Source organism: Mus caroli, unplaced genomic scaffold (genome assembly GCF_978045245.1).
Source record: "Mus caroli unplaced genomic scaffold, Mus_caroli_1 scaffold_2, whole genome shotgun sequence".
Lineage (NCBI taxonomy): Eukaryota > Metazoa > Chordata > Mammalia > Rodentia > Muridae > Mus > Mus caroli.
In genome coordinates, this window is record NW_028227257.1 from 37,167,853 (window position 1) to 37,181,099 (window position 13,247).

Below are 13,247 nucleotides of genomic sequence, written 5' to 3' on the forward strand. Positions count from 1 at the left end.
CACATTGACCAATATTCTCAATCATTTGAACATTACATCCATAGCCAATCTCATTTGTCTGTACACCCACCCTACACTTTCCTTTAGCTGGCTTATTGCTTTCTAAGTATATTCATGAGTTAATAATTCAATATTATGTCATTGAGCCCATTTCACTCTTTGTTTCTTTGCATGCTACATGTATGATTTAGGTCCAAAGGGTTACCAGTAAGATTTCCAAGTTACTGTGTCCTGGAACAAAAATGGATACATGGACAGTGGTAAAAAATGAGACTATTCAAGACAAAGGCATTTTTAGAGATGGAGGAGGGGGTACAGGTAGAGAACCAGAATTGATCAGAGAATCAAAAGCCCCACAGCTTGTCAAGACCCTTCTTAGATAATTTACTTTCTCAGGCACCCCTGCCCTGAGCTCTTTTCTGGCACAGAGCCCTGGTTGGGTATAAGAGGTCCCATACAGTCTGCCACTGGGTTTCATGTGTGTGTGTGTACATGGAAAGGCACTAGGTGCGCACAAACATACATCTATTTGCTGTCTGTCTGTCTGTCTATTAAAAGCCAGCTTTCCTCCAGGTCTCTCCTCTCCTCCCCTTCCTTTCCCTCTTCTGTTTGTTTCCCTCTTCTTTACTTGAGTGGCATTTCCACATAAGTGGCTTGATTTAGTAGAAAAAACTCTAAGATAATATGATGGTTTGAAAGGAAATGACCCCATAGGTCCATAGGGAGTAGCACTTTAGAAGGTGTGGTCTTGTGAGAGGAAGTGTGTCACTGGGGGCAGGCTTCAAGATAGGTAGGTAAGTAGGTAGGTAGATAGATAGAATATATATATTGAATATTCATGTGCCTAGTATCTTTCCATGTGTGTGCAAGTGCATGCATGTGCACCCACACATGGATGATATGTGATCTCATACATTTCTATAAGCATACACATACATGCACAGGTCATAAGGTAGCTCCAGCCCTTTCTTCTGAGCACCAGAGCTGTGTGTTTAATTTGCTAAAGACTTTTTAACGTCATTATTCTAAAACTAACTTCACTTATGGTCTATTCTACCACATCATTATGGTTCCTTTTCCAGTGCTATGATCCTATGTGGCTAGCTGTCTAACTGGTTAGTCAGTCTGCATGTTAGAGCCTTCTTCATCAGCCTCCCTGCTTGGATGTGCCCCTCGTTGAATTCTGTTGCTTTTATCTTTTAAATGGCTTCTAGATTCTTGGTTCTTCTCATACATTGCCTCTCCCAGAGGCACCTTCCTCCAGACTTGTGAGATCCATCCCAGCTTTGTTACTCTGTCAGCTGCAAAAGTGATCTTTCTGAAGTATACACCTCTACATGTTTTGTAGTGCTTTTCTGCCACATCCGTGTAACAGTTGGTTTTCCCACTCTATCCTGAAGGACCGAGGGGCCCTTTCCCTCTATTCTCAAGCTTTATCATGTACAGTGATATCCCTTATTCCTTCTGTCATATCCACATGGCTGTCTGCCAGTCTCCAACCATCTTCTCTTCTCTCTTTTCCTGCTGAATGACAAACAAAAAATTTTACTTGACTACTCCTAGGTCTGGTGAAGGAGAAGATTTGTTGTAGATATTAGGGAGAGCATAGCCAGAGGCAGAAACATCTGAGAGAGTCCAGAGTGAACACAACTCTGAGTCTGGCCATGTGAAGAGAGAGGGGACAGAAGAGGGGAGAGCCAAGAGATCAAGATCTGGGCATACCCAAAATGTCTGGATTATATAGGGAAGAGCCTCTTGGGGAAGGGCAGCCCAGCCCCTAGAGTTCAGCCTAGGTGGCAGGATTTGCCAGCTATGCCCTATAACATATAGGGACTGAGCAATGCTGGGAGAATCTGGAGGTCAGGTCTGTTTTGCTATGTTAAAAAGGCTCCTTGTTAGCCCCCTGTCCTTGGAGACCTAGCATCTACAACAGAACCTTTATATATGCTTCTCCCAAACTCATCTTTGGCACATACTATAATTGATTAAAGTTCTGATACTGGGTATCAAATTAGGGCCTGGTACTAAGCAGCGGAAGCCCTCTGCCAATAAACTATGCCCCCAAGCCATCAAAGGTTGTCCTTGTCAGCCCTCTCCTCAAGGGCATCTTTCCTCTCTGCAACCTGGTTCTTTTCCTTTGTGAGAAGCTTTTCACTCCTTTACCCTCTCTGTGTACTGCTTATGCTCTGAAAAGCAAGGTATATGTCAGCTCTTCCCAATTCTGTATCCTTAGTAGTTATCATGATACTAGTATACAGGACGTTCACTAAGTATTTGTTGGCTACATTAATTAACAGAACTATCATATAAGCATGGTACATAATTTTGATTCAGTGTTTCTTGAATGAAAGTGAGCAGTAGAAAGAAGTGGAGCAAACAGCTGTTATTGGAGTCCATTGTACAGGCCAGGCAATTGACACACATCTAAATGGAAATAATGAATTGCCATGGATAGTTTTGCTCTTAAGTCCTTAATGGCTTTTAACTGCATGCAAATAACATAGGTAGCTGGATTATTTTTGGTGACTTAATGTGAGTTGAAATGATGTCTCTGAGATACTATTCTATTTTTCCATTAGCATATTTTAACAATTTTCAACTTGCTTGGTTAAGCATTTGATTAACAGAAGGAAAAATGAGTTGGATTAGGTGTAATTAACACCTGGAATTTGATGGCCTTATTAATCTCTAATGTAACTTAAGCATATTAAATTTATGTACTTCCTAGACATGACTGCTTATAGCTTGACTTTCTATAAGAGACACATCTTTCAGATTTAGTGGTAGAAGGGTGGGAAACACCTTTCTTAATTACAGTAGTGGTGCCTTTCCATACGTGGCAGAGACACAGGTGTCACTTTCTATGAGGAGGAGAGATAGTGAGCAAAAAATCTACTGCTTCATGTTGACTCCATTCCCTGTGAAATAATGACTTCCACTGAACCCAGCTCTTCAGGTTCTCCTAGTGCCTTGTGTCTGAACCAGTCAGTGGTTAACTGTATGGATTTGAAACACCTCTGAGATCTGTAAGACGATGCACTGAGTAGGTGGCAGGAGTCAGGTAGGAGGGTCCTCGGTAAAGCTCTAGAGTATTTGTATGTCTGGGCTTGTGTTATGACCTGTCAGATCCAGGCAAAGACCACAGCTGAGCAAGTGGCTGTTTTTTGTGTGCAGCCATCAGCAGCTCCAGCCCTTGTGTCAAGGGGCATTAAGGATATGTTGAGACTGTCCTCTCAACACGCTGTATCTTCTGAGGTTTCAAGGGAAGTTAGAAAGATACCTGAGTTTTGTGTGAAATATTTTAAGTTTTTAACTATTCACAGTATTTTTGTTTTTGAAATTTTCTGTTTGAAACACAAAAATATATGTTGGCCTTTATCACTGTTCTCTAGATTGTGAACTCTGGTCAGCCTTTCTCTTAGCACTCCAGGTCCACACAGTATTTTGTATGGGCTGGACTCGAACTTTTATGTTCTGAACAGAGCTAGCTAGTCTCCTGTCTCTAGCTCAAGCTTTCCCAGTGATACCCCATGACCCTACATTTTTTTTGGTTCCCTGGTTATCCAGTGAAACCAGCCTTGGTCTTTGGTGCAGAAGTCTGCTTCTAGCTACTCCTGTCTCTACTTGGTACATAGATGCTAGACTGAGCACAGTCATTGCTCTTGATTGCCTACTCCAGAGCATGAGCCTTGTCTTTTTCAGGGCAAAGACTGATCATTATGTTCTGTCATAAGGTAATATGGACAAGATCATGGGATAGCGAGTCTGTGTGTAACATTGCTTCTCTTAATTGCTTTTGAGGCCAGGGAGCACACTGCCTTCCAAAGCTAATATGGACAAGTCTGAACTGGACAAGTCTAACTTTAGAAACTGTTTGCTTATTTGAGGTGACCCCTCCTCCTAGGCTTGGCATTCTTGAGCATTGGCCTTCACTTCTCTTGTCCCCTGAGCACTTGGTACTGAATGAAGACTCTGGTCCATGATCCTTTCTTGAACATCTAATATAGACATTTACTTTTATTACAGGGTTTGTGAAACACAGCAGCATAGTCTCCTGATTCCAGCGGGATTTAGCAGTAGGAATTTGTTCTCTGCCAGCTCTACTGTATTTCTTATAAAACTGCTTTTCTTTGAGTGTCTGCATCTGTAAGCATTAATAAACATTTCCTATGTTCATGATCACATGTTTTACTTGATGTTGCACCTCTATAGAGTTGTGGAGGTTTTTTTTTCTTCCAAACAATCATAAATATAATTATCTGAATATTAAGTTTAAAACCTCATAATAAATTATAATGCTTAGATTCGTCACCTTTGCCTAGGTTGTTGTGAATATCATGACACCCAAACCAAAGTACATGCAGGTTTAAAATTAGCTTCCATGGGTGAGCATTTGAGACTGAAGCCTCTCATTCTTTTCTAATGCACTGGAAGGAGAATCCCATGCTCTGCTGTTGCCAGCTGACCACACTGCTACCACCGACATCACATTTCCTTCCATCTATTGCTGCTGTTCTTGTGTGTTCTAGGTGCTGTGATACTCTTGGGAAGAACCAACATGTTCCGCTTTAACCATCCGAAGGAAGCCGCCAAGCTTAGGGAGAAGAGGAAGGTGAGGGCTTGGGGACTGGCCCCGGTGGGGCAGGGGTCTCCTTCTGGGTCTACCACTTTACCTTCTGAGGTGAAAGCCTTTAGCAAGGAAGTCCTGGAACAGCTCAGTTCTAAGCACTTAACTTCCTGACCAATGATGGAATAGGAGAGCCAGCAAGTGGAATCAAAGAAACCCTTCTTTCTAGACCCTTCTTTCTAGTGTGTACATCCCCAGAGGAGCCAGGCTTTGTGTGGCATGGCATTAAGTGAGCTCATATCTACCAGAATCTCAGAACTGAATCACTCTTATTTTAAGTCAACCACAGTAAATTGGGTTTTTCTCCTGGGTAGCAGGCCAAGTCGGGGGAAGTAGGACCATTGAGACAGACAGGCAGGCTTGGTTGGATAGGGCCATTCTGAGATCTCATAGTGCTTGATGGTGGAGGAAGGCTGAAGCCCACAGGAAGAGAGGAACATTTGATGAGAAGGAAAGAAATCTACACCGTGTCCTCTCCTTAGACTCCCGAAGATAGTCAGAACTGCAGTTTGCATCATCATGAGCTAGAAACTATGCTGAACTTCAGTGGAGATTATGCCCTTTTATCTCAACAGGAGCTGTTACTGCCCCAACTTACACCTAAATAGAGTAGGAAACTGGACCAAGACAAGCTGTCTGTAACAGACCCCAAGGGCAGGTGGGCAACCGGGCCACAGCCCTGACCTGCAAGCCTGAGGCCTATGTTCTAACTACCAAGTGACATAGCACCTTTTGCCACTGCTTACTATAAGGGCTTTGACTGCCAGGGCCTTTGATGAAAAATGAGAACAAACCTACACTCCTCAGCCTAATCCAGGGCTAATGATCCAGCTAGTGAACCTTCCTGCCCTTCCTGCCCAGGGCCACTCTAGATAGTTTGTTTTGAACATGGTTCCAGAGAGATATAGGGGAAGTGTGTCTGCCAGGAGCTTTCACTGGAAGCAAATAGAGCAGTTCTTACCTTTTTGGTCTCTCCTCACCTTTATCCACCCTTTATCTCTGTCACTCAGTAAATGTGAATGTAGAAAGCAACTGAGGTGTAATTCTAGCTTCTAACCAAACTTTAATGCAGTGAGTGTGGCTAGGAGGCTTTCTGAGTTATGGTATGCCTGGTAAATTTCCATTGTTAAGGGTGGTCTGGTGTATACAGGCCCAACTATCCCTCATCTGTCAGATATTAATCATTCCCACGAGTGTGTGCATCTCACTGTCTGTCACTAGCAGAAGGCAGTCAATGCTAGCACTGGCCTCCTCCTAACCACCAAGGTAACTATTCTACTCTGTGTCTGCTATTAGAGTGGCCTCCTGTCCTCCTTCAGCCTGTCTATGACCGACCTCTCAAAGTCCTGTGAGAACCTGTCTGCAGTCATGTTGTATAACCCTGGGTAAGTGAACAGCAACATCTCTTTCCCGTGATTAGTACTGTGATAGTATTTATGATGCCAACTACATTATAGTGAATTGATGGTAATAAAACTTGAGCAAGGGCACCTCCTCTGCATATCAACCACAGTCATTTTCCAAGCTCCTTTCCAGCCAGTGCTATATGTACATAATTGTACTTAGTTATAATCACAGTATAAATGGGATTATGTTCTATGATTTTTTTTTTGCTTAACAACATAATAAGCATTAGCAAAGATGGTTACAAGCTTCATTATCATTTTCATAACTGTCTAATATTTTAAGTTGGCACTTTGATTACCCAGTGCATGATCCCTTTGGCTTAAATGCTTTTATCTTGTTTTATAAATTATCTGTAATAACAGAGGCAGCCTTGATCTTAGGGCATCCTGTAGCCCAGAGAATTATCTTTACTACATTCAGACATTAAGAGATAGCTGAAGACACAAATGGGAGCGTTTGAAATGGGCTTAGCAGCTGGGTGACCTTGAGTTGTCAGCCTAAGTGCTCAAGTCATTGGTGACTTCGTCAGTAAGATGGCAGTGATAATGAAAACGTCTGTAACAGGGAGCCAGATGAAGTACTTTTGGGTACTCCCCAGTTTTGAAGTTCCAAAAGTTCATGCTTCCTTCCCAGAGGATCTCACATAAAATAATAGAGCTGAATGAGTGAAGTGAGAGCAGCAGATGTCTCTGGAGCTGTCCTTCATTTGGCATTTACTCTGTGGCTGGCATTGTGTCAAGTCCCTTCTGTCCTCTCAGTTCCCAGAATCACAGTAGCTTTGTTTACATGGGGGGAACTTGTGCATGTGCTTTCAAGTTAGAGCCGTGGTGGTGTCCAGGTCTGTGTGACTCCCCATCCCAGCTCTTAGCTCGTCAGTCCTAACCCCATTCCATTTGGGGGCCCTTGTTCCATGGCTATGGCCTGCAACTGCTCCCTGAGATCTAGTTAGTACTCCCTGTGACAGAAAGCAGCTGTCTACAAGAATTGTTGCTTCACTGTCCCAGGGAGCACCTTAAATTACATGTCTACTTTGTTCCTCATGGAGGCTAGCACACCAAAGTGTTACATGAGCCAAAGTTGAAAGCTAGTTGGTGAGACACAGGGTCTGTGGACTCTTACCAACCCAATTGGTATATTTTGTGGTATCCAACTTTGTCTTTACCATGCAACTTTTCAAATTTCATACTGTATGCTCACTGAGAAAAGTTTTGATCATTACATAATTGTGTCTGGAAATAAACCATATATCAGGGAGACTCTAAAATGTAAGAACCCTCTCAGAGCTACTAAATAGGCAGTCCTGAAGGCGTAAGTGCATGTGGGTTCTTAGGAATCTGCAGTGCTTTTCTCAGCTGCTAGAAGAAATCATTCCTAGGCTTCTGTCAGTTAATGTAATATGTTGGTGCTCAGCATTGATGTCAGCTTTGGTAGTGTGATCCCTTTTGTTAAGTACTGTTTGTCTACTCAAAGACTTTTGCTTGGATTTGTTTCCAGCCCAAGACCCAGTTAATTCTGGAATCCAGCACCACCATCTGCATCCTCTGTGCACCCTTTAGTTTATTACCTTTGGAACCTTAATGTGGCTATTTGTTATCTTTGAAAATGAAAAGAGTAATCTTTGCATAGGTCACTAGTTCTCATTCTTTTATGCCTGTATATATGGCATTGAGTTCTTTTTCATCCACAAAATGGAGAACGCATAGACCTATTCAAAATGATATTGTATTTTGTTTGATTTGAAGTTTAGTGTTTTCCCAGTATTGATAAAATGTCATCAAGGTTTACCAGTTTGCATCCTCAGAACTCTTCTTACTCCCGTGTCTAAAACAAAAATGTTGCTTCAGTGACTTCCTGTGGTCTAAAACCAAAAATTCAACTAGAACCTCCTAAGCATCCCCACTACCTATACATCTTGGAACATCTCAGCACCCCCGGGCATAGCCTGGCACATCCATCTCAACACATCTTAGCACGTCTCTGCACATCTCTTTACAGCAGTAGTTCTCAATCTTCCTAATGCTGCAACCCTTTAGTACGGTTCATGATGTTGTGGTGACTGCCAGCCATATCATTATTTTTGTTGCTTTTTCATAACTACAATTTTATTTCTATTCTGGATCATAATGTAAATATCACATATACAGAATATCTAATATGCAAACCCCCAAAGGGGTCATGACCCACAGGTTGAGAACATGTTGGGCCTTTAGGCTATGGCTGTGATTTAGATATGCCTGAAAGAGCCTGTGCCAAAGGAGCTGTTTCTTTGTTCCAGTGTCTGATACTTGTTTTTCCTGACACCCCCTCCTCCAAGGCAGCATGCAGATGTTCCCATTCTGCAGGCTAGTCCCAGCTTTCATCAACATGGAGTGTCCCTGTTCAGCACATATCTGTCTTTCTGCCATCAATGTTTCATTACTCTGTGGAGGCAGTTTATCAAACTTCAGCAAACTCTTTTGAGAACTTCTATCCATCAGATATGTCTCTAGGATGGGGCCGTTGGTATAGACATTGTCGATGTCCATGCCAGTTGGAGGAGAGAATCAACCTGTAGATGATTAACAGATCAGAAAAGTCAAGGTGACGTGAAGGGAATGCACTGGGCAGTGTGGCCGAGTGGTCAGGGAGGACCTCCAGAGCAGGAGATTCTTGATCAAAGGCTTGAGGAGAGTGAAGGTGGCACACATAAGCAACAAGTTGTGGAATGGAAAACAGTTCAGACAAAGGGAAAGGAACTAAAATGCTTCAAAATCAGAAGTGGAAAGTGGAGCAGAGGAAGTAGAATACAGGAAGAAGGGGATTCAAGGTGAGGTGAGGCCTAGTTGGTGACAGCCCATGTTCCCCTGTGGGACACTTCAGGGAGCGGTGGCTTCTAAGAGCACTGGCAAACATGGAAAGCCTTTGCCTGGGACAGTCCCTTGAAGGGCATTTACTATGGAAAGTGTATCATGGAGTCAGGATATTGTGAAGAAGCTGTTTGTTTAGAGTCTATAAAAGCTAATGGTGGCATGGGTCTGAGCTTCAGCTCAGATACATAGCAAAGTATAATCAAGGAAGTAGGGGTAAGGTCTTAGGTGTAAGCATGTGGGGTAGATGTTGCACTTTTCCCAAATGGGCCAGACAAGGAAGACAAGTTCAAGTTGGCAGGTGATAAGAGTGCATAAGCATCCTCCTTGTTAGGTTGGAAGCCTTATGGGGTGAAAGCCTTGTCTTACTTTATTTCAAAGTGCCATACATATCTTTTGTTTATTAGTAATTTAGCAAATCATTTCAGATTAAAATTTTACTAAGACAACTGACTCCTCTAGGTTTTTTGTTTGTTTTTTGTTTTTTAATTAATTTTCCTGACCATGGACATTAGAATTATTGGGATATGATGCGCTGTCAAAAGTGGTAGGGGTACAATCTGAAAAAAAAAGTTACTTAAATAATCTCATGATCATATTCTGGTCCTTGACAAAGCAGGTAGAAGGAGGGCATGCCTTCTTTTGAAATGGGAAAGTGAGCAAAGGCAACCAGAAAATGCAAATGAGAATGATATGCTTTACGCTGAATTATAACTGGTGACTTCTGGATACTTCTGATATGGGCATGATGCGTCCTCTCCACCTGGCTCCTGAAAACAGACACACTCATGTAGTACTTGTTGGTACAAATTCAAATGAAATGATTTAATACTTCATCATACCTCCCTTCTCCCTGGCTCCCAGTCCTCTGCACTTGCTACCTGCTGCAAAGAGTCATTACCCATGAGTTAAAGTATAATTGAAGAAAAGTTGTCTAGCCTGACTTATGGCTAGGCAGACACTTCATTATAAAATTGTTACAGGCTCTAGCAAGTGGGCAAAATGAAGCATAATGAAAGCTATAGCCATGCTGTTTATACCATTTTTTTAATGGTACAGGTATAAATACTCTCAGCATGAATTAAGCTAGATGAACATTGAAAGAAATGTGTTTAATACCTGGACCCTCATTAAAGAGTTGTTTAGTTCCAGATAGTACCCAGTTTGGGCTCAGAGCATGCTCATTTCTCAGATGGAAACTTCAGATTATGCTGCTCCTCCAAGTAATGGGTACTTGTGAGGGTCTGGCTTGTGCTGACAGCTTGCTAAGTACCAGATTTGGAGCTCTGTGTAGAGCCTGAGAACAGGGGCTTGTCATGCATTTCAAATGAGCACAAGCCAGCGCTCAGTTCAAATCTGAGGGTAGCTGTGTCTGCAGCCTTCTCTGGGGATCTCTTGGAAAAGGAATGATGTGACATGATGTACCTAGGAAGGGCTTTTGATCTAGTGCCATGCCCCTTTTCCAGTTGTAATCTTCAGGTTGACATCACCTGCAGCCAGTCTGTTAGGATCTATATAAGTGTGATTCATGAGAGCCATTTGTCATGTTTTTGGAGACCCAGTATTATTTCTTTTCATTGACCCAATTTGTTTGTGTAGTTTAGCTTGTTGTCAATGGTGTAGAAGCACACACCCTGGACTGACTAACTAGAGTTCTGATCATCCAGAGGTCAGCAGGATTATAAGGAGTCTTAAGTAGAGCCATTCAGAAGCCTGTGATTGGAGACTTCTCTTCTGTAGTTGAGGTCATAAAGATGTTCCCAGCCTATAAGAAGGGCTTGCCTAGAGAAGAGAGAGGCAAGAAGTGCTAACTGAAGATTTAGTCCTCATCATCCACCTTCCAAAGGCTCACAATCACTTCTGTGACTTTGCACCAGGGAATGCACTCTCTGATTTCAGATGAGCTGCATCCTCCTGGTCCCTGAAATGTTTGCAGAAGCAGACCTGGTGAAGAGGTCCACTGCTGGAAACTGAGAGCATCCCAGAAGATTGCTGGGTGGAGGGAGTCATGCTGAGGGTGTGGACAAGATAAGGAGTCAGTGGTGAGGCTGCAGCAGAGAGCACTCTCTGGGAGCCAGGAGCTAGCACTGCTCTGTTTGGATGATCTCACAGGGTTGTCCTTTGGGGCTTGCGTTTCTGTGTTTGGCAGAATGAACTTAGGGGTGTAGGTTGTAGCTCAACTTCCTAAAGGAAGTAACATAGTGTTGTGTTTTAGATTACTTTTATAAATTGTGATAAGCCTTTTTTAAAAGCTTCTTCAGAGCCAGGTAGACAGTACATGCCTACAATCTCAGCCCTGGGAGATGAATGCAGGATGATTGAGAGTTCAGGGCCAGCCTCGGCTATGTAGTAAGTACAAAGCTAGTCTGGGCTATATTATTTCCTGTCTCAAAGCAAAACAACTTATCCAGAATATATGTTTAAAATATATATTCCAGTATACAAACAATAACTATTGTTTATGTACTAATGTGTGGTAACTACTTACATGTTTAGTAACAACTTTCGTTTGTAGTTGTAGTAAAAGAGACTTACTGTAATGTCTTACATCATAATAATTTTCAGTACACAGTATAATGAAGTGCATTGATGTTACCATGCAGGTGATCTATAGAACATTCTTCTTACAAGAGGCAGTGCTGTGGTCTTAAAGCAATACTTTTGTGCTCACGACTCATTATCATTTTTATTGTTGTTTGTTTCCATGAATTTTACTTCTTTAGACATTTCACACATGTGGGGTCAGAGCATTTTCCCATTCCTGCTTGTTTATTTCACTTAGCAGATGTCATTCAGGCTTTACTGGTTTTGTTAGAATGCCTTGTTTTCTGGCTGAGTAATATTCCTATGTATGTGGGACCACATTTTGTTTGTCCAGTCATCTGTTGATGGACATCTGCCAATGGTTGTGTCTATTGTTAGCTATTGGGCAGGAGCGTACAGATGTCTGCTTGAGTCTTTGATATCAGCTCTTCTGAGTCCAAGCCCAGAGTTGGATTCCTGGATCATCTGGCATTTCTGTTTTTAATGTTTTAGTAAATCACTAGTCTGTGTTCCATTGTGGCTCTGCCCACCTCACATTCTTACAACAGTGAGGGTGGTTTCCAGAGGCTGCGCCCTCACCCACCGGTGAGGAGCTCTGCATTTGATAATAGCCAAGAGCTATCTCACTATGGTTCTCCAGCACTCTGTCTTGTTCCCCTCTGACTATCCAATTGGGAAAAAAAGAAAGTTTAGAAATAGAGGAGGAAAGAATCCCTTTGTACCCTGTAAGTACTGTAAGCAGGTGATGGGTGCATCCCTACTGTGGATGGGATCCCTAGTGATTACAGGCAACTCATTTCACATGTTAACACCCAGCCAGCACTGTGTCCAGAAAGTGTTCATGGCTAAGGAAGGTGTGCTCATGTTTGCACAGGAAGGAGTCACGCTGAAGAGTGAGAACTGATAAGCTTAGGAAGCTGCTGTAAGATTGTTGGAAGCAGAGCTTGGAATGAGGTAGTGGTGGAATGAACCTAGAAGAAGAGTGGGCAGAAAACAAGCCAACTTTGGGTCCTGGGAGTTTTGCTGTCTGTGGATTTAATGAAGCAAAATATGTTGACTTCCAATCTCAGGCTTAGATCTTTGCTTGGATGTAATTTGTCGGAAATACAAACATAGAAGTAGGGTCAGGTAGTCAAAGGCAGTGAGGATAAGAACAACTTTGAGTAACTGGGGCTTGAACTGCTATAACTGGCTGGTTTCCATCTTCTTTCAGCTCTCCGACTTGCTATAGGGAAAGCTTGGGAGTGACTGTGTGGCCTGTAGGAAATACTCATCCCTGCCTATGGGATGGAGGCACTTCTCCCAGTTGAAAGAATGGCTGATTCCAGCTGGCCAGCTTTCACTCATTCGTGTGCCTAGTGTCTGAGTCCCTGGTGTCTCTTACACTGGGCATGTATGGTAAGGAAAGATAGACAGAGACTTGGTCACCTTGGGGTATGATTTAGTATGTGTGGAAGATGGTAAAGTCTGACCACAATCACAGAACTATAGCATTGTCTTACACATCCCATCCTAGGATTCCCCTGGAATGACTCTGTAGTTCCTGCCTCCTCAAAGGAAGAGGGAAGGACTGAGGATACTCTACGTTATGTTCCCTGAACTCTTCTTGGGAACTTCTTCTTCCTAGCCTTGGTCCTGGTCCGTTTGGCTTCAACAGAGTGACCTCCAAGCACTATCAGTGTCATTGACACTGTTCTCCAATGTGATCTCTCCCTTTCCAGCCTGAACTTCATCCTTGGCTAATGTATAAATTTCCCCCCACACCTACACAAGCTTTTGCGAAGCCCTCTGTCTACTTCCTCTGCTTAGTTCTCTTCTTAGCT

The 13,247-nt window shown here is 42.7% G+C and overlaps 1 protein-coding gene across 5 annotated transcripts in view; it reads left to right on the forward strand.

Annotated features, from left to right (window-relative positions):
• The window catches only part of Kif16b (kinesin family member 16B), a 277,807-nt gene that overhangs the window by 142,612 nt on the left and 121,948 nt on the right, over positions 1-13,247 (forward strand). For all 5 annotated transcript variants that reach the window (XM_085833718.1, XM_029474203.2, XM_021150816.3 and 2 more), the window contains exons 16-17: positions 4,530-4,612; positions 5,924-6,012. In XM_085833718.1, the coding sequence (XP_085689844.1) occupies positions 4,530-4,612; positions 5,924-6,012 (172 nt within the window). The remainder of the gene's footprint in view (positions 1-4,529; positions 4,613-5,923; positions 6,013-13,247) is intronic.